A 20,121-nucleotide genomic window follows, 5' to 3' on the forward strand; every position below is an offset into this window, starting at 1 on the left:
GGAGCCAGGAAAAGAAGGCTCAAGCGTGTGAAAACCACCAGCCTCTGGTCTCACCTTAATGAGAAAGTCCCCAAGCTGCAGGTCACTCAGGATCTCGTGCACTATCTTCAGGCACTCAGCATCAGGAAGCATAGGATCAAACTGGCCAGCGATGTCAAAATCCTGAGACACAAGTAGAGGCAGACGCTGGTGTAGTTGGACTGTGGCTGAAATCTGTCTCTCAGCTGCCGTCCTGTTCAGCACTGAGTTCTCGCTGCTTCAGCACTACCCCAGCTGCAGGCTGGCTGTGCGGGGCCTCTGTTCCAGGCGCAGCTCAGCCAGGCACCTCACCCGGCCCCACGGCTGAGCACAGGCCATTGGTATAACCCAGCAGTCCACACCAACTCCCAGCTCTCTCCTCCCAAGCAGCCCTGTCCCCGCTCCCCTTTCAGCAGGCCACAACACTCACGCACTGGTAGAACTCCCTGTAGCGGCCCCTGGTCGTGGCCGGGTTGTCCCGCCTGTACACCTTAGCGATGTGGTAGCGCTTGATGTTGGTGATTTTGTTCATTGCCAAGTAGCGAGCGAAGGGTACCTGGGACCACAGAGTTAAGGACAGGAATAGGGAGATCCTCTGAGCTGCAGAAAGCTGAACCTCAAAGCTCCTTGTCTTCATCTCACTTTGCTCCCAGATCCCCAACAGATCTCTGAACAGCCTTGGCTGACAACAAGTACCACTGTCATAAGAACAATGTGCTCCTCTAGCAAAGGGACAACTCCATTCCCTCCTTCCTAATCACAGTATGTCAGCACCCTGCAAACACAGGTCTTTACTAGGTCATTTTGCTCTCTTAAGATGCAATACAGACAAAATTCAACATATAGTGCACATGATAAAGAAGAGAGCTTTTAGGTGAGGTGCGGAGATGGAGCTGCCCCAGGATGGATGCTTGCTTTGTATGTGCAGCAAACATTGCTGCTCTCTCACAAGTAGCACAGCACTGGAAAGGTGGCACAGCCAGGACAAGAGGGCACAGAGGTGGGGACTGTAACAAGCAAGAGCTACAAGCAGTAGCGTGGAGCATCCTGATGCATGGCCACAGAGTAGGGAAGAAAGGGCAGCTTTGCTGGAGATACTGGACTGACTGGGAGGTGATTTGAGGCAGGGGCCATACTGATAAAAGATCAGATGGGACATCCACTGGTCAGAGGGAAGGAGGTTTAGTTCATCCTGATGGGAAAAAGGTGGGATTTGCAGACAGGTGAGGACAAGGACGATCTGCCTAACACCTTTAAAGTAGGCAGGGTGGCAGCGGCCTCAGTTTGTCACTGTCCCCGCCACCAAAGGCAGAGGCTACAGCAGGATACAGTCAAGTCGTAGCGCAGGGCCAGCAGCTCTCCACCCTGATCCTGCAGCTCATAGATGAGCTTCGCGTTGTCCCCATACTTCCCCATCAGCGTTTCCTAGGGAGAAGCAAAAAAAAAAAGTGACTGTCAGAAGAGGCGAAGGAAAGTAAAGACGGGCAGGGACCAGGCTGAGCTTCCCCTAAAGCAGAAGGGAAGGGGACGGAGGGCAGGGGACGGAGAAGCACCCCAACCCCACAGCGGTGACCCTGCAGCCCCAAGATCGGAGCCGGGGTTCCCCCAAAGCGGAGCTGCCCCCGCTCCCCCCCGGGGCACCCCCTCAGCCCTCCCCGGTCCCCACGGCATCCCCGAGCCCTTCGGAGCCCCTCACCCTCAGCTCCAGCACGGGGGTGTCGATGGCGGCCGCCCCGTGCCGCTTGAAGCAAGCCACCACGGAGCCGAGGAGCCGCTCCCGGAGCGCCGCTTGCGCGGGGGGGTGGTCGCGGGTGCCCTGCCGCGGGGGGACGGAGAGCTGAGCCCCGGGACCTCACAGCTCAGCCCCGCCGCCCCCCTGCTCCCCCCCAGCCGTTACCTTGGGCGTCTTCAGCACCGAGCCCACCGCCCGCCCTTGCCCTTGCCCCTGCCTGGAGGCGGAGAGGAGGCGGCGGGGCGCGGGGCAGCGGGTGAGGAGGAGGAGGAGGAGAGGGGGGGGGCGGAACATGGCGGCCGCGGGGCTCCGGCGGCGCTGAGGGAGGCGGAGACGGAGCCGCTGCGAGGCGGGGAGGGGAAGGGGGCAGCGGGAGGAGCCGCGGCGCTTTACGGCGCGGGCGGCGCCACAGGGCCTGGAGCCTCGAGATGGCGTCGGGCAGCGGGGTAGGCGCGGTGGGGCCGGGGCCGGGGTCCTCGGGGGGTGCACGGGGGGGACGGGGGTGTGGGGACGGTCCTGAGGGGCCTCCGCGCCTGCAGGGGTGAAGGGGGAGGGAGCGGCCTCGTGTAGGGCCTAGGAGAGATCCCTGCTTTGCAGGCGTGTCCTGGGTGGCCTCTGGGGGGAGAGCGGCCCGTGGGGCCTGGGGCTTCCCTTCCCTTCCCTTCCCTTCCCTTCCCTTCCCTTCCCTTCCCTTCCCTTCCCTTCCCTTCCCTTCCCTTCCCTTCCCTTCCCTTCCCTTCCCTTCCCTTCCCTTCCCCACCCAGACCCCACAGGGTTTGGTGTTGGGAGCACAAGGGTCTCGTTTCCATAACCTGGCCGAAGAGCCAGGCTGGTTTGAACCCCTCAAGTAATAAATATCTAGCAGCTGGCAGCACCACACGGCTCTGTTTTCGGGCTTTCTTGGCCAATCTTCCCTTCGTTTGAAGCCACTTGCTGAGGAGGGCACAAGGAGCAGGACGGCAGCCAGGGAACGAGGTGGAGCCTGCGCTTTGTTTTCAGCTGCTGGGGGTTCACAGAGTCACAGAACGTCCCGGGTTGGAAGGGACCCGTAAGGATCACCCAGTCCAACTCCTGTTTGTGTTCACGATACTTAGAGCTCTTGCTTCCTTGTACAGGCCTCAACGCTGATACTGGGCTGACCAGGCAGTCTCCGTGTCCAAACAGAGCAGGAGAGCACTTCCATTTTTTTAACTGTTGTAACTTCATGCGAAATACTGTCCATCACCCCGAGCACAAAAGATTCAGGGGCTCGCAGCCACCCTCACCTCCACCAGACCAACTAAGACAGGTTCCTTTGGGTATTATCTAGCCAAGGCCTTGTTGCAGGTGCCCAGCTCAGAGTTTGGTTTGTTTTGTTTCATTGTGCGGGCACTGGGCAGAAAGCAGCAGTTTCCCTCGTGCTGTAACAGGAGAGTGAAGCAGCAAGCAAGTTGCTTTCTCTCGGGGCTCCGACCAGCTATGATTTGTGATAATGCGCTGGTATGCGGGAGGATCTTGATTCTGGAAAATACCCTAAAACATTAATTTACACTCTGTGATATTTTCTTTTCTTTTGCTCAGGGTGGTTAATAAAACCTGTTATGACATGCTTAAAGTGCTTAAGAAGCTCTGGGAATAAATGAGAATTTTTCTACGCTTCCCTAAGGCATTTTCATTCTTATCAGTAGTTGTTCACTCCATTTGAAGGATTGCCAGAGGAGAAAACGTTAAATGACTGTGCTGCTGCTGAAGCTTCAAATGGGATTTATTTTCTTTGGATTGTGATTGGATTCTTGATTTGGCTGAGCAGAGAAGGCGGTGGGTGGGTGTGGGTCCTTTTTCCCAGAGGTGTTTTAAAATGCATCCATCCTTTTTTAATATGAAGCTGGGAGCCTCTCAGTGCTATTCTGAGTGAAATGCATCTTTCTTGCCGTTTGAGAGCTTTCTTCATAAGAAAGTAAAGAAGCATCTGATCTGTGAGACAGGTGTGGGGGCTTGTGGCCCTTGTTGTGTTCCAGCCTGACACGGGGAAGGGGCTGCCTCAAGCTGTTGTGTGAATAGATGGGAAAAGAAGGATTCTTGTCATGTCACCTCTGCCCTCAGCACTGGTGACGGTTCTTTCCAGAGGGAACTTTTACCCCAGTCTTTGTCTTTATTTGTTGCCAACTTTACCTGAATTCTGCTTTTTTTACACCCAGTTTGTCCTGTGATTGACAGCTTAGTGTGCTCTGGGGGGCTGGTTAAGGGCCAGGCTACCTCAGAGATGCTTCTTCCCTTCCCTGCTTGGCTGAGATGGGGAGGTACAAGAGCAGGACAGCTTAGTGTGTTTCATACAGATGTTTTCCTGGTATCTCCCCATCCTGGCTTGATATTTGGAGTTTTCAGAGTTTTTTTTCTGGTTTGTTTGTATTCGTATCTTATGTGGAAAAACTCATACTGGATCCTGTGATTTAATATCAAACTCAGTGCCTTGATTCCTATAACCTGTTGACATACTGCAGATATCTTTGAGAGCAGGTATACGCATCATTCTGTGTTCCTGCATCTTAATCAAACCCTTTATAGCTTGTGTTGTATTTCATGGATTCCTCATTCGCTATTTGCAACTGGAATTTAATCAGCCTTGGAAGAATCACATGTGATTTGCTAACGACTATTCTGTGTTCATCAGGTGGCACTTGTATGGTCTTGGATTCATCAGTTTAAATGCCGTTTGCCTGTTTTTTGGAGGGAAGGGATGGGTGATCATCTCAGGAACTATTAAGATAAACTCATTACTTTGGTCAGCACTTTGAAATCCTTCTAGAAGTAGATGTAGGTGTGTTGAGTATTATTCTCTTATGCTCCATCCCTAGTTACTGGATATGAAAACAAATGAACCGGGAATATAATGTAGTGCCCCTAATTTACTGCTGTGGCCTCACAGGCCAAATGCTTCCATTTCTTTCCCCATTCTCCTCTCAGAGTTAGTCAAACTGTATAACAGATGTTAATGCACTTTGTTCCTTTCTCAGACTAAGAACTTGGACTTCCGTCGGAAGTGGGACAAAGATGAATATGAGAAACTTGCAGAGAAGCGGCTCACGGAGGAGAGAGAGAAGAAAGATGGTGGGTAGCACACTGATTGTGGGCAAGCTTTGCTCATTTGGCTATGAATCGCCCAAATCGTCTGAGCTTTGGGTGATAGAGCAGCTAGAAGTGAAATCCCAAAGGGAAATAGCGTCAGTTCAAGCTTGCTCTTATCCTTTTACCTGTGCTAGCCACTGCACATGTGTTTTTTTTTTTTTTATAGATGTAGTTACTGAGAATCTTTGTCTCTGGCCTATTCTTTATGGAGGGGGAGGAATAATCAGCCACTGGAAACGGGAAGATCTGAGAACATGACCCAAGTCAGATCTACCTGCATCTTATAGTCTTAATTTTTGCTTACATAATGAGGAGGAAATGGTATCTTTTTCTGATTTAAAATCAAAATGAACAAAAAAAACCCTAAATCTACCCCCCTCCCCATCTTGCTCAGTGCAATTTCTGCATGAATCACATAGTTTACACGTTCCCAATAGGCTCCTCTTCATTAGGGGAAATGTAAAATCCAGCAGGCAAAGCTTGACCTTTTCTGGCAAGCACTTAGGATTTTTGTGTATGTTTTAGGCAAACCAGCTCAGCCCGTCAAAAGGGAACTTCTGCGGCACCGAGACTACAAAGTGGACCTGGAATCAAAGCTGGGGAAAACCATCGTCATCACCAAAACTACCCCTCAATCAGAGATGGGAGGGTAGGTTATGGTCTTTCTGTTGGAGTCTGAGTTGTGTTGGTAAGACGGGGGGTAGTGATAAAGCAGCGAGCCCTGAAAGAGTGGAGGAAAAATCCCCACCACTAGTGTTTGAGCTGTGCTGTGCTGTGTTACACTGAAACTGCATCTTCTGGGATAACATAAGGAAGAGAAGCAGAAAGCTGAGCCCCTTCTGATGCTCTTGCTTGATACCAGTGTTGCTTTGCCCTGCTGTAGGAGTAGTTGAGGCAGATCTCTGCTGCCCGCTTGGGTTTTGTTAGTCAGGAGTCCTGTTTGCAGTGAGGCACTATCTGCAGTTGCCTGAGCACTGGGAGTGGGAGAAACACCCAGATACCTCTCCTTAGGAATGGCATCTGGCCACTGTTTGTGTAGATCATGTTTGGCCGTAGGCTAGAAGGATTCTTAGCACATCCAAAGCCATCCTAAGTGTCTCAGGATCATAGCCTGATAGCCAGCAGTGCCAGGGAGGTGCAGCATCCCGGGATGGAAATGCAGGCCGTGCACTTCTGCATTAGCTGATAAGGTGGGTGGAAAGCACTGCTCTATAAAGCAGGGGGCTGGTTTTGTGAGGTGATAGGTGTGGGAAGGATCACCATGCAGCCAGGTGAGAGCTTTCAGTGGGCTACAGTCGGGAGCCAAGGTGGAAACCTGGGGTGGTGGCCAGTCTTGCCATGGAGGAGGGCAGCACTGGGGTGTCAGAGTCCAACCCTCCCTCTGTCCTTTGCGACTGGAAGGGGATGATTCCATGACTCATTGCAGATCAGCTCATGTCTTGGTTTCTGTCCTCTATCAGAGGGGCATGAGCATCAGGGTTGGTAACTCCAAATGTTAACTCTGGTGGCTATGTAAATCTGGTATATGGCCTTGCACGTGTCTTTTCACCAAGGCTCTCGGTAACAGAGGTAGCTTCCCTCTTGCCCTGGCTAGTGGAGCTATGTCTCAGACAAAGGCCTCATCACTGAGGGGCTCTGAGCCCAGGTAACCCAGTGGGTGTGACTTTTTGTAATGCTGGGGCTGTGCTTGTTTCAGTACCTCCAGTGAGGACTTGTGTTATCAGACTAGTTTGATTTTAGGCTAGAGCAGCAGCCTGAGCTACAACTAATAGGTCCAAATTACATGGAGATTTTGAATTTTAGATCATCTCAAATAGTTGTTTTGTGAGATGGGGTTTATCTCATGTTTTGGAGTTCATGTTTTCTCTTTCTCTCCTGCCAGGTATTACTGTAATGTATGTGACTGTGTGGTGAAGGACTCCATTAACTTCTTGGATCACATCAATGGCAAAAAACGTAAGGACAATTTTTCTGCATTGTTGGAGGGCTGGTGCAACTCTCTGGGCTCTTCCCTTCACGCATCACCAGTTTCAGAGTTTGAATATTCATACATGGATCAAAATGAGATCAGGGTATAGGCAGAGTTTACTCGTGAGAGCTATGGAGATGTTGCCTTTATCTCATGGGAATCTCTCCAGGTTGATGGACTGTTTGGGTAGAATAAGGCTGGAAGAAATAGTAAGTGTCCAGTAAGGTGGAAGTGTTTTCCCTACTCTGAGAGTCTGCACTGCAAGAAGCTCAGGGTCAGCAAATCCTGATGTCTGCTCTGAAAATCTCAAGAGACGTTTTTTAACAGCACTGAAACTTTAAACAAGATCTTATAAAAGTAGAAGGTGTGTGGGACTAGCCTATTTTTGGATCATAAATTTCTCTTTGTAGAACCTGAGTATGAAGCTCAGAACCAGCTTGTCTCTGAGCTCCAAGGCTTTGAATCAAGAGGTTACAAGGATGGAGGCTGTGGGCTGCTGAAGTACAGCAGAGGCAGGGGTGGGACAGGATGACCCCAGAGTTGCCGTGTCCTGCACAGCTGTTCAGGTGTGATCACACATAATGTGATCTCCAGAGTGCAAAGTATAAAGTTGTTGTGGTTTAACCCGGCCGGCAGCTAAACACCACCCAGCCGTTCGCTCACCCTCCCTCCTTCCTCTCTGGGATGGGGGAGAGAGACAGGAAGAGTGAAGCCTGTGAGTTGAGATAAAGGCAGTTCATTAAGACAGGAAAATAATAACAACGATAACAGGACTACTACTAATAATGTGTACAAAACAAGTGATGCACAATGCAATTGCTCACCACCCGCTGACCAATGCCCAGCCTAACCCCGAGCAGCCACCCCTATATATTGTTCAGCATGACCCCAGCTGGTATGGAATACCCCTTTGGCCAGTTTGGGTCAGCTGTCCTGGGTCTGTCCCCTCCCAGCTCTTGCTGCACCCCCAGCCTGCCTGTTGGCAGGACAGAGCGAGAAGCTGAAAAGTCCTTGGCTTGGTGTAAGCACTGCTTTGCAACAATTAAAACATCAGCGTGTTATCAGCACTCTTCTCATCCTAATCCAGAACATAGCACCCTACCAGCTACTAGGAGGAAAATTAACTCTGTCCTAACTGAAACCAGAACAAAAGCCCACAGATTTCTGGTCCTTCTCTCCATTGTTGCAATCATGCAGTTAAGTTATCCTAAGATAAAGGCAGGAGAAGAGGTCCCTGTTGATCAGCCTGTTTCTTTAGTACATTTACCTTGAATAAGAGGACAGTAGTGCAACATAGTCGAGGCAAGTTTTCTATAGTTTGGGCTTGAAAATCCCTTGCATTAAAGCCCTGTACTTTTATGTGAATGGGAGGATGACAATAAAGCGCTTTGTCTGCCATGTGAGGAGGTCAGCAGTAAGTCTGTATGAGAGAATCTGGAATCAAAAATAACTGGTACGTCTTTGTGCGTGGTCCTGAGATGAAAGGTTGAGCTGGGACTGGAAGGGGGCATAGCTCTCTTTGGTACAATACAATTTACAATTTGGGACCTCTTGATCCAGCCCACAAATCTGGCTGAAACCTGCTTGTTCTGGCAGCATTCTTGCTCGGTACCAGTGCACAGTTTGAGCTCCCTGGTGCTGCTGCAGCCCTGGGACAAAAGTGTGCCCAGTTACTGGAGTCAGCAGGCTGTTTGGATTGACCAGGCAGTGTGGGTTGGAGACGTGGCTGGGGGTGTCCCTTTCACACTGGGCTCACTTATGAGTGGAAACCTGGGAATCTGCTCTAGACAGCCACTGGATCAGAGGCCTGTCTTAATGTTTTGTGTCTTTGCTTTAGTTAGAAATGTGCTGTGTAATCAGGATCTCTCACTGAAAGCTTTTTGTTTGGTTTGTCCCATAGCTGAGAAAAAACCAGCTTGGCAGTTTCATTCTGACTCCTTTTTCAACACTCCAGTCCTTGTTTCCCTGTCCCAAGCTTAAATTCCCTGAAGTGTCAGAACACCAGCATGCTGGGGAGCACCCTCATACCTTAAAAGAAAAGCTTGCATCTTCTTCCTTGTTACAAATAATAAAAGGATCACTGTAGTGAGTGACTGGTTTAGGTTATCATATCCCCTAAAATCTCCCTAAATCCTCCCTAATCCCCTCTGACATAGGAAGTCCCAATCCATGCAACAGCGTGGGACTAAATGAGGGCAGAAAGTGTATGGGGAGGAGGCATGGCTCAGTGAGACTCCCCAGGCTGGGTGTGAATTACCTGGCATGTCCCTAGGTAGAGATGGTATGGAGAGGAACCCCTGAAGGCTGGGCAGTCGCACAGTCCAGTGCTGGGCTCTGCTGCTCAGGGATGTGGGAGGCTGTGCTTTGAGTGGTGATGGGATGCCATGCTCACATACTTAAACGGGGATCAGGGAAAGGGACTATGTGCAGGCCTTTAAAGGCTTAATAATGTTGCTGAACGCGGCTGGCTCTGTTCTTCCAGACCAGAGAAATCTGGGCATGTCCATGCGGGTGGAGCGCTCCACGCTGGACCAGGTGAAGAAGCGCTTTGAGGTGAACAAGAAGAAGATGGAGGAGAAACAGAAAGACTATGACTTTGAGGAGAGGATGAAGGAACTCCGTGAGGAGGTGAGTACGGGCAGCAGCTGACAAAGTGGAACCCCCCCCCCAAAAGGAATGTGTTTTCTGAGGAGAGCAGCCCTGGTTCCTAATCTTGTACTAGCTAGTGTGGGCTTCTCATCTGCTGCTCTGAGTGGGTTTTGTTTGCTTGTTTTTTGTTTTTTGTTTTTTTTTAAAATTATTATTTTTATTTTAAATTATTATTATTTTTAATTGTTGCCCTCCCTGGAAATTTCTTTCCTCTCTTCGTGTGCAAGGATAATTTTTGACACTTAAAGTTTCTGCTGAGAGTGTAACACAGCCCTGGCAGTGCACATGTTTTGTGTCCCATTACTTGTGTTTGATGTTACGTGCCCTGATAAGCTGGGCTGTATATTCGTTCCTGAGGTGTGACATGGTTCTGGGGATTGCTGGGATTCCTCCTGTGTGCAGCATGCTGCTCCTGTGCGCTCTCCCCAGGCGTGGAAGGGTTTTGTGAGCAGCGTGCTGTGCTGTGACCTGTGTGTCTGTGCGTGTGTGGAGGCAGTGAAAGGTACCGGATTCCTCTTAAACCTGGGCTTAGGTGCCAGTTCCCTGAAATGACGATCGAGTTTATTCGAAAAACAGCTGACAATGTTCTGACAGCTGAGGAGCTTCTGTGTATGCTCCTCCTTCATCAGCAGTCGTGTAAAAAACAAACATTAAAAACTGCTGCCTGTTTGAGTCTCCCAGCCCAAGCTCTGAGCTTTGCTTCACAGCAGGGGTGCTCTGTTGGGATCCTGTGCAAGTCCTGGCACTCGAGCAGCCCTGTGCTCTGCTCTCAAGCAGGCCTCGGTGCTGCTGAGGCTAATCTGTCTGGGGGAGGCAGGAGACAAATGCCCCGGCAGCGCAGGGCATGCTGTGGGTTGAAAAGCTACTGTCAATCAATGTGTGGCAACAAAGAAATTAGCAGCAGCTTTTGGTGTAGCTTTCTCCAGGGCCTGGCTGTTGTCACTGGCTGCAGAGCAGTAGATGGAGATGGGAATGGCAGGCTCACTTGCTAAGTTGGGAGGTGAAGCCATACTTGTGTGTCGCCCAGCACAAGCCTGGCACTGTTCCAGGGCTTGTGATCCTTACCGAGCAAACGCTTTGATTAGCGCAGTGCAAACTCTTTGATGCCAAAACCCCCAAAGCCACTTCGAGCTCAACTTCTGTTCCAAAGAGCAGCTGTCACTCCGCCGCGCTGAAAGCCAACAGGCAGTGACATTCAGCGTTGCAGCCGTTGGAACAGGGCATGGTGCAGTGGAAATGTCTCCTGCTTTACAAACAGCCCCTTCTTGACTCAGCGTGGATTCCAGGTGAAGCCTCTGACATGTTTGGAAGCGAGAGCTGATGATTTCACGACACTTCTCTTTGGCTACGTCCTCTGTGTGTGACTTCCTTCTTGGGGTGGGAAGTGAGTAGTCTGTAGGCAGCAGGAAACCTCCTGGAAGGCTGCAGACCAGGATTTTTGCTGACTAATTTCTTTCTTCAGTTACAGCGTGGGTACTGTTGGTAGAACGTGGGTGAACTGCAGTGCCCAGTGTCTCAAAAGCTTACTCGGCTTAGGAGATTCAAGTTATTTTGCTGTTCTTTTCCTTGCTGCAGGAGGAAAAGGCGAAAGCCTACAAGAAGGAGAAGCAGAGAGAGAAGAAAAGGAGGGCAGAGGAAGATTTGACATTTGAAGAGGATGATGAAATGGCAGCTGTGATGGGTTTCTCTGGTTTTGGCTCAACCAAAAAGAATCACTGAGCAGCTCTGGACTCTCCTCTTTGTTAACACAGATTGTTTTTACCCAGGAGACTCTGGATAATTCTTTAAAGACTTGACTGAGGACTTGTATGTAAATCTCCCAGTAGAAGTTGGCCAGAGGAGTCGAAAAGTGATTCCATGCTCTACCTGTGCTGCAGAACAAGCTCCACTTGTCATTAGCTTCCCATCTCCTTCTGTGTCCTAGATCTGGCTGCTCATCAATGCTCTTTGGCCTTGTGTGTGCAGGGAAATGTTCTGCTGGGTACGTTTTTGTGTCAATAAAGTGCAGCAGTTCTGTACAGATGGCATTGTTCGGAATTATTTTACTTGTCAGCTGGGCATCATTGTTTTGAGGTTGTGTGTTTAAGGTGCAGAGAGGGATTCAGCTTCTTTTTGGATCATGTAACTGAAGGAATTGTGCCATAGTGAGTGAGCAATGCTGGTTTGTACAGCCTGAATCTTTACGAGCTGTGCTGAAGCAGAGCTGGGGGTGCATGGAGTCTGGGTTGCTGAAGCTTTTCCTGTGTATTTTATCTGTAAGAGATACTTCCCTGTTTTTCCTTGTGTTTTGTGCCATAACTTTGATATCTCTGATCCAGAGGAGAAATTCCTCCCCAGGACTGATCTAGGATAGAGCAAATAAAAAAGCAGTGTGCACAATTTGCCCAAAATAAACTGATAGTTTTAATTGGCCCGTTGGTGGGAGTTTTATTCCTTCCTTGTTTTGAGAGCTTCTACCTCCCAGTGAGAAAAGTTCCTGATGTCTCCTGAGGTGCATAAAGCTAGTGGCCCTCAGAAGATGCAAAGGTAGGGCTTGTCTGCCCTCTCCCGAAGCAGGTACTTGCTTCCCTGTGCAGGCAGTTGCTGCCATTTTTTGCATTTTGAAGTAGTTCTGGAGAGGCGTGTAAGAAACTGGGAGAGGGAAGGGAAGCGTGGACAACGCTGGGGACCTGCATTTCCATTAGGCAATCCAAGAGCAGACTGGGCTGCATTCCAGAATTTACCAGCCTTCATATATCAAGGGGCACTTTTACCCTGTCTACTGGCTTTCAGTGTCATTTCACCTCTGCCCTCCCCTGAATCCATTTCATTTCTGCTTTTATTTACTTCAGTCAAGCCGTGTGTGACTCATTTCCGTCTCCAGTTAGGATTTACATTTTGCGTGGCTGGGTTTTCATAGCTCCGTCTCGCTCCCTCTCTCTTTTATGTATATTGATGAGATCCTTGTTCTTGCCCTTCTCTGTACTTTTATGAAATTTCTGACCCAAGGAAGGCTGAAGTGCGTTTAGCCTGCTCTTTCTAATACATCTAGAACAAATCCTGTAATGCTCTGCTGCTGTTTTAATTCCTTAATCTTAGACTGCTGACAGCTTCATTGCCTCGGGTCTTTCCACTTCAATTCAGATTATAATCCCCGTTGAAGATGCTATTGAAATGATATATAGCCACTCAGATACAACTGTCCTTGGAGATTTGACCCTTTTAACTCGGCAATCCTTTGACTTCAGCAAACACTCCCCAAGCACTTGAGCTGCGAGGCGACTTTCATTCCAGCCACGTACCCAGCGCTGCTCAGACTGCGGCACGTGGCTCCTGCTGAATGGGAGAGAGAAGACGCCTGTGCCTTTGTGCCCTCTGGGGCAGCAAAGGGACGCTGCCGTGGTTCCATTTCATACGCATTACAAGTTTAGGTTGTTTCAGACAAGGTTTAGTAGCAGCCATTTTATCCCAGCCACCAGCTCTGCAGACACCCAGACCCTTGGTGCAGCCTGAATTAAGTTTGGACAAATGCTTCTGAGCTCTGCTGTGGTCCCGTAGAGGGAAAGGGCAGAGGCTGCACCGCATCCTTCAGCTTTCCCAGCTTGTTGCCTTGGTTTCCCTATGGTGCATGCAGCCCCTGCAAGGGGCGAGGTGCCCCTGCATGCCTTCCTCTCCTCTCCCTGATTGTGCAGCTCCCTACGGCTGGGTCAGAGCCTGGCTGGGGCTGACTGAGCCTTTTGCACCCTAAGCTCACAGCTGCTTGCAATTCCCCAGCACCCTGCCCCTTGCTTGGGAGAGGGAGAAAGAAATCCCTCTCCAGTACAGCGGAGTGGGAGAGGATTTTCTTTGAGATTCTTCCCAACCTTCTGCTAAAGCCTGATCCCTAAACTCAAGCCCCAGGCCATCTGCAGCCCCGGGGCCGAGCACCCTCCTCCCGGTGCCAGCATCTCCGCTGCGGCCCCGGCGCTGCCCCTGGGGAGCGCGGCTTTGTCCGCCCGCTTGCTGGGAGCGCTGGCGTGTGCAGGAGCAGATACAAGCTCTTGCCGGATTCCCAGCAGCAGGAGCTGCCTCTAGCCAAGGATGAAAAGCTAGTTTCATGGGAGGAAATAATATTTAGAGGAGAGGCAGATAGCATGCTCTGCGCGCGCTGGGTTAACCCTTTGCTCCCACCACTGCTCAGTGCTGCTGGGGACTCTAACACTTCGCTCACTGCCCCCAGCAGTGAGCAGGATGGTCCTTGGCTCTCTGTTAGCACTACTCATCTCTTGCTGGTGCTGCACATGCCCTCGTAGATCTTAGGGTTTTGTCTGGGTAGGTCTCAGCTCTGCAGCTCTCCGGCCTGCTCCCTGCCAGCAGCAAACGGTGCCCTGATGCTCCGTGCCTGCTGCTTCCCACTTCACTCTTGCCCTACCCACAGCCCCTTTTTGCTCTTCCCCAGCTTAAAACTGGGCCAACTGGGGGCTGGTGGAGGAAGGAGAGGTGATCCTTATGGCTCTCATACCCAACCTGCCATAACCTGTCTCGTGTCTCTGTGTTCAGAGCATGGCTCTTGCTCTCAGCACCTGGCAGAGGGTGCAAGGCTGTGCCCTGGCCGTGGAGCAGTTGCTCACGGCGTGCAGGATCCCCCCAAGACCTGTGTGCACCTCAGCCCCTGCCAGGCTGGGGGCTGCGGTCAGCCTCAGCCTGCCTATTACTGCTCCATCCAATTAAATATTGATGGCAGTGTTTGGAGAAGCGCTCAGGCGTCACAGCAGACTCCAGAGAAAACAAAAATCCATCTTGCTCTCACCATGTCTTCTCTCACAGATATCTTCTTCCCTGATCCCCTACTGGGGAAGGGGGGGAGGGGGGGCTGAAGCCCTACGGAGGGGCTGAGCACCACGTGCAGCATGAAGCTGCTTTCCCCCTTTCTTCCTACCTTCAGAGGCAACGGGGGGGCTGCTGTGCGCCCTCCTCCCTCCCTTCTCTGCTACCACAGCCTGGGCAAGGCTGGCTCTGTTTCTATCTCCAGGCCGTGTTTAGGACCAGAGCAGCAGCAGCCAGATCCAGCCCCACATTCCCATTATGCCAATAAAATGCCAGGGTTTACCCCCACATCAGGGAAACTGGGGAAGAGATTCAGATGAAGGGAGCCCCAGCCTGGCCCCATGCACTGACCAGCTGAGCCGTTCTGCTCCGACACCTCCCCACAGCACCCTGGTGCTGGTCTTTCTGCCTGCTGTGTGGCCACCCTGTTCCCTAAATGCCACCTCCATCCTGGTGGGGCTGTGCCCTCTGTTCCATGGAGGCTGCTGAGATGGCAGCACGGCCACCAGTGCCCCCTCCCAGGCTCCATCCACCTCAGCCCAACCTGCCCCTGCTTTCCTCAGCCACGGGGAGGAGGTGTCCCTGGGGGAGACCCTAAATACCTGCAAGGTGGGGGTCTGACCCCTGGATGGGGCTGGTGTGTCCAGAGAAGGGATGGAAGACCGTGGTATGGGAAGGTAGAGATGTGGGGGGGGCTTCACTGAGGTGGGAGGTGTTTGCTTCCCATCCAGAGCTTGGAGGGCACCATTTTCCAGATGGGAACCAGGGAGCAGGGGATGCCTACACCGAGGTCATTCTTGTCCTCGTCATTCCAAGCAAGCTGGGCCACCCTCCACACACTCAATGCTCAAGGCTGAGCCAGGTTAGGCCAAGAGGGAAGCAACGGTGCTCTTGAGTGCTCTAAAGGGGAGGAAGGAGGTGGCTCCAGTGGCTCCCCCATGCCACCAGATCTGCTCCTGCAGCTGCATGCGGCTGGTGGGCTCGGTGGAGGGGCTCGTGAGCAAAGAGGAGCTGCTGCTTTATTGCAAGCCAAGTAAAAATCTTCATCAGCTGGAGAACCAACAGCTCCAGGCTGAAGAAGGGCAGTGATGGGGAGGAGCAGGGGGAGCACCAGGACTGGGTATCTGCAGGACCTCTTCGGGGGATTTGTGCTCTCGGAGCAGATTTCTGCTGCTGGAAGCGTCTGCCCGGATCCCACGTGTGCTGGTGCTGTGCTGGGTGCCTCGGGGAGCTGGAGCTCCTCTGCGGAGTGGGAATATGGTCCCTGCTCTCAGCAGCATGTGATCCACCAGGCAGCAGTGAGCCCAGGGGCACGGACATGCCTTTGTTCCTCCTTCTCTTTCTTTTCCGCCTCCAGATTTTCTCCTCTGCTTCCAGCCTGCTGTGTATGCATCACCCCCCTTCCTACCCACAGCTCCTGTCTGATTTTCCTTCCCCTCTACAAATATGTGCTCCCTCGTGCTGCTCTTCCTCCACAGGCTCCTTCCCGTCCTCTTTCCCTCGCCAGCTCTGCCTCCCCAACTCCTTCTCCTCTCCCTCACCCTCTCTCCCTGTTTCCCCACGTGCCCTCCTCTTCCCTCCCTGCCTGCTCCTCTCCCCTTCCCCAGCCTCTCATTCTCTGTCTCCCCTTCCCTGACAGTTTGGGGGAATCTGTCTGTGTCAACGCACAAATTCCATTATTTATTGGCTGAATGAGGCAAGGTCCTACACTCATCTGTAATTGTCTGCAGATCAAAGCGCCTGCTGATGGCAGCTTCGCCTTCTCGCAGCATAACACCACCCCCAGCCTCCCGGGGGGGTCGCAGCCTGCGTGTCGTCGGCACCCTCAGCGACTGATCTCCCCGACAGGGAGGAAAGAACTAGGGCTGGGGCGGGGGGAGAAAGATGTGGGGAGCCGCCTGGGGCGGGCAGGGACGCTGGGGGCATCTCAGAGGGCCTGGCAGGGGGTCGGGGGGAAGGTTGGGGTGGTCCCTGTCCTGGGAGTGGGGACACAAAAGGAATGAGGGGGGCACCTGGGAGCAAAAAACGTTCCCATGGGTGTCCAGCACTGGAAGAACTGCAATTTATTCTACAGAGATGCATCCCCAGAGATCCAGGATGGCTCCGTAGAAGGCTATGAAACAGAAGTGGGGACCGAGGAGAATGTGCTGTTGTCTGCCTTCCTTAAACCTCCAACCTAACCCAGTGAAACAGAGTGAGAGGAGAAGGAGAGGGAGAGGGAGAGGGAGAGGGAGAGGGAGAGGGAGAGGGAGAGGGAGAGGGAGAGGGAGAGGGAGAGGGAGAGGGAGAGGGAGAGGGAGAGGGAGAGGGAGAGGGAGAGGGAGAGGGAGAGGGAGAGGAGAGGAGAGGAGAGGAGAGGAGAGGAGAGGAGAGGAGAGGAGAGGAGAGGAGAGGAGAGGAGAGGAGAGGAGAGGAGAGGAGAGGAGAGGAGAGGAGAGGAAGAGGGATTGCCCCTCTTCCCTGGAGCAATCTTTCCATTTCATCATGATGCATTGGGCAACCTCGGCTTGATGAACCCAAATTTTCTGTTCTATGGACACCAAGAGACAGACATCATCATCAGTCCTGACAGCGTGATCCCCTCACAGTGACCAATGCATGAAGTTGTCTGGCTCAGGCCATGGGTTTTTATGCCTTTAGCTATTCTCTTGTCCCCAGAATTTCCTCCTTGTAGCACCTCCCTGGCTCTGCGATCAAACCTCCTCCTCCTTATTCCTGCACAGAGTTCAGGCAGTTTCACTTAAGCTTCTCCCTGTAAGTTAGTTTTTCCAAGCCTTTAATCTTTTTTTTTTTTTTTTTTTTTTCAAATCTTCTAACAAAACTTCAGACACAGGCAGTGTGCAGTGTTCCAGGAATGGCCATGCTGCTGCCTGATAGAGCAGAGGCACCATCACCTCTTTCCCAAAGCCTCTTCCATTCTCCCATGCAAGCATCTTACCACCGTCCACCCTTACTTTCCTCCTCACTGACCCCCCTTCCTTCTCAGTCCTTCCCAGAGTCCCAGGAGAGGACATGTTCTCACAGGGCATTTTAGGGGAGACCTCTGAGAAGGTGTCCAGGAGAGGACCAGTGCCAGCCCCAGCACAATGGGGACCCTGATATGGATCTGATGTTCCAGAGGGGCAAAGCAAGGAACAAGCTCCTTGTGCGGGCTTGGGCTTGCAAGAAAATCTCCCCCCCTGAAGCAGGAACAGAGACATTGGCTTTCTGAGTTGCCATGAAGTTTGTGTCCCATATGGAGGACACGAAAAAACTCCACTGACACACCCGGTGTCCCTCGCCTTGGTGGCCACGTCACCTCTGAGCAGGGTGGGCTGTCACAGACTGGGGCGTTCAGAACTCCGCTGCTCCCTCTGGACCTCTGGATGTCTTTTTTCCTAATACCTGACATGATTTTCCCTTGGCCATCTTGTGCTCATAGCTTCTCATTGTCTCCCTGGAAGGAGATAGGCTCCATCTTTCCTTCAGGGAGCTGAGGGGGGCAATCAGCTCCTCAGCTGTGCTCTTTCCTCCAGCCTAACGAGGAAATTAGGCTCTGAGCCTCTCCTCACACCATGTGCACTCCAGACTCTGGCTGTGTCAGTGACCTCCACTGCACTTGCTCCATTTTATCAGTGTCTTTCTCATACTGGGGAGACCCCTATAGTCCTAGCATGGTTTGATACCTGCTTAGTGCTTCATGTACCAGGCACCCAAGGGCAGGCACGGTGCCCCACTAGCCCTGATAAACACATGGAGATGGCCACCATCCCCTTCAGGGCACTGCTTTTTCTCCCCAAGGGAAGGCAGGGAGCAAAAGCTTCAGCAGGGAGGGAGCCTTGTGGCTTCAGAGAGCCGAACCTCCGGCATCTGACCCTGCTCAGGCAACGGGGGAGTGATGTACAAGCTGCAGGGCCAGCAAACAACTGGGCTTGTTCTCATCTTCCAGTGGGAGACCCCCCTGCTGTGGTTTCCCTCGTGGGCAATGCGAGCTGTAGCTGCTCTTGCTTCTAGCAAGAAGGGAGCAACAAGCCCACATGCATGGCTGGGCACACGGGTGCCTTGGGGAGCTGGGGGAAGGGATATACGGTCAGACGGGGACGGCTTCACTTGCAGACCCTTCTTCTGCCCCACAACGCAGCGGGCAGGGAAACAGAGCGACAGCGGCGGCTGGGCACGGCTTGGTGCTGGCGGGCAGCTGGCTGCCTGCCCCCCCCTTTGCTCTCTGCATGGCTTTTCCAAGGCGGCTCAACCTGCGGCACCTCCTGCTGCATCCCATCCTGATCTCCCTGGCTGGCCTGCCAAGGCACATCAGCGTTGACCTGCGGCAACTGGCCACCCACCCGCTGTGCCAAGGCATCTCACAGCAAGCCAAGCCCCCCTCCTGCTCCTAGCTTCCAGTGTCTTCCAAAACCAAGCTTATAGCCCTGCCCTGCTTCCTTACCCCAAGAGAGCAGGGGTGACAGCTGAATGCTGGCCTGGATGATAAGAGGAAATGTGAAATCCAAAGGATGTGAACTGGGTGTGAGGCAGGGTGCCGGGCTGTCCCCATGCTGTATCCCCCATCCAGCTGCCCTCTGCTATGAACCTCCCCCCTCAACAGAAGAGCATCTTTTGGGTCCTCATCCCTCTGCAGCACCCCCAGCCTGTGCCATTCCCCCCAGGATCCTCAGGACAGCTAATGCCCCCCCCCAGGTTGTCCCTTTTGACCTTGGCCCACTGCAGTCCTGGACATGGGGGAGAGGAGGGTCCGAAGGGGCTGGGGCTGGGCAAGCAGCGGGAGTTTTGGTGGTTGGTAAAGCACGAACATTGGGGTGTCTCAGTGCAGGGGCTGGGCACGGATGGAGGATGGGGGGGCAGGAAGGGACCCCAAGGTTGGGGGAAGGTGAGGAAGAGGAGCAGGATGGCGCTGTCCCATTACTTCCATTAGGGGAGGGAATCAAGGGGGGAGAGGGACAGATTACCCCGCCCCCCCAAAGGAAGCAGTGATGAGCTGCACGGGGGGGCTTCACCCAGCAGAGCAGGAGAAGCACAGACAGGATTGAGTGGGGGAGATGGCGGGGGGGATGGTAGTGGGGGGGGGGGTTGTCAGATCCTGCCGGGAGCAGATTGAACCCTTGGTGGGGAGAATGAATATTTAAATCTGAATTAAACAAAAGGGTGAGAACAGTTCTGAGGATTTCCCGGAGCACACTTGGTTGGAGGTGGGAGAGGAGTGGAATGGAAGGAAGGAGACCCCCGTAAATCCCCCCTCTCCCCAGTACCTCCCTGTCCTGAGCACCCCTCAGAGCGCTCCCGGCACCGGGTGGGCTGGGGGAGACGCAGAGCAGCCACGGAGGGACAGACCGGGGGGGGGGCGGAACGGATCGGAGATTGCAGGGGGTGCAGATCGAGGGTTGCGGGGTCACATCAGGGATGAGAAGGAAACAGATCGAAATGGGGAGGGGGGTGACAACGGCGACGCCGGGGCTTGGAAGATGCTGCAGGGAACGGGCTGGCAGTGATCGGCGCCTCCGATACAGCTCGGGCTTCACTTACCGGGAGTCGTCCCGATCCTAGCGCTCCCACTCGAGACCGAGCACACGCGTGACCCGGCGGCGCCTCTTGTCACCCGTCCGTCCCGTGGTGTCACCCCGCTGCCACCCCACCCCTTCGCACGTCTCTCCCCAAGCGGCAGCCCCACGAGCGGCACGTCCCGCGTGGGTCGCGCTGCGCTCCCAGGGGCCAAGTCCCCCCCATCCCCGGCCCCATAACCCCCCCAGCCCCGCTGCCGCCGGGCTCGCCCCCGCATCCTGCCGCCCACGCCGGGCTCTCGGGGGGCGGCCGGTGCCGGCGGTTCCCTTCCCCGGGAGCCCACTGGGGACCGGGAGGCAGAGACAAAGGC

General features: G+C 53.1%; 2 protein-coding genes across 3 annotated transcripts in view; one reads left to right on the top strand and one right to left on the bottom strand.

Moving 5' to 3' along the window:
- LOC101801182 (histidine--tRNA ligase, cytoplasmic) overlaps positions 1–2,107 on the bottom strand; it is a 5,901-nt gene extending 3,794 nt beyond the window's left edge. Inside the window, exons 1-5 of the mRNA XM_038186285.2 lie at positions 1,916–2,107; positions 1,715–1,834; positions 1,348–1,443; positions 449–574; positions 55–162 (exon numbers count right to left, since the gene is read on the bottom strand). Coding sequence (XP_038042213.2) covers positions 55–162; positions 449–574; positions 1,348–1,443; positions 1,715–1,834; positions 1,916–2,044 — 579 coding nt within the window. The 5' untranslated portion in view covers positions 2,045–2,107. The remainder of the gene's footprint in view (positions 1–54; positions 163–448; positions 575–1,347; positions 1,444–1,714; positions 1,835–1,915) is intronic.
- On the top strand, positions 2,044–11,495 carry ZMAT2 (zinc finger matrin-type 2). Of its 2 annotated transcripts, none has more exons than XM_038186289.2 (6): positions 2,044–2,196; positions 4,744–4,837; positions 5,381–5,504; positions 6,738–6,811; positions 9,307–9,452; positions 11,049–11,495. In XM_038186289.2, the coding sequence occupies exons 1-6, from the start codon at positions 2,179–2,181 to the stop codon at positions 11,190–11,192; spliced, it is 600 nt and encodes a 199-aa protein (XP_038042217.1). In that variant the 5' UTR covers positions 2,044–2,178; the 3' UTR covers positions 11,193–11,495. The 2 variants fall into 2 exon arrangements, with proteins under 2 accessions (XP_038042217.1, XP_071879472.1); XM_072023371.1 differs by having other exon boundaries at positions 2,163–2,205.
- The last annotated feature ends 8,626 nt before the right edge of the window (positions 11,496–20,121 follow it).

This window comes from Anas platyrhynchos, chromosome 14 (assembly GCF_047663525.1).
Source record: "Anas platyrhynchos isolate ZD024472 breed Pekin duck chromosome 14, IASCAAS_PekinDuck_T2T, whole genome shotgun sequence".
NCBI lineage: Eukaryota > Metazoa > Chordata > Aves > Anseriformes > Anatidae > Anas > Anas platyrhynchos.

Coding starts and splice junctions, on each gene's coding strand:
- ZMAT2 (XM_072023371.1), top strand. CDS start 2,179: ATGGCGTCGGGCAGCGGGGTAGGCGCG. Junction 2,206..4,743: donor CGGGCAGCGGGGTAGGCGCG/GTGGGGCCGGGG, acceptor TTCCTTTCTCAG/ACTAAGAACTTGGACTTCCG. Junction 9,453..11,048: donor TGAAGGAACTCCGTGAGGAG/GTGAGTACGGGC, acceptor TCCTTGCTGCAG/GAGGAAAAGGCGAAAGCCTA.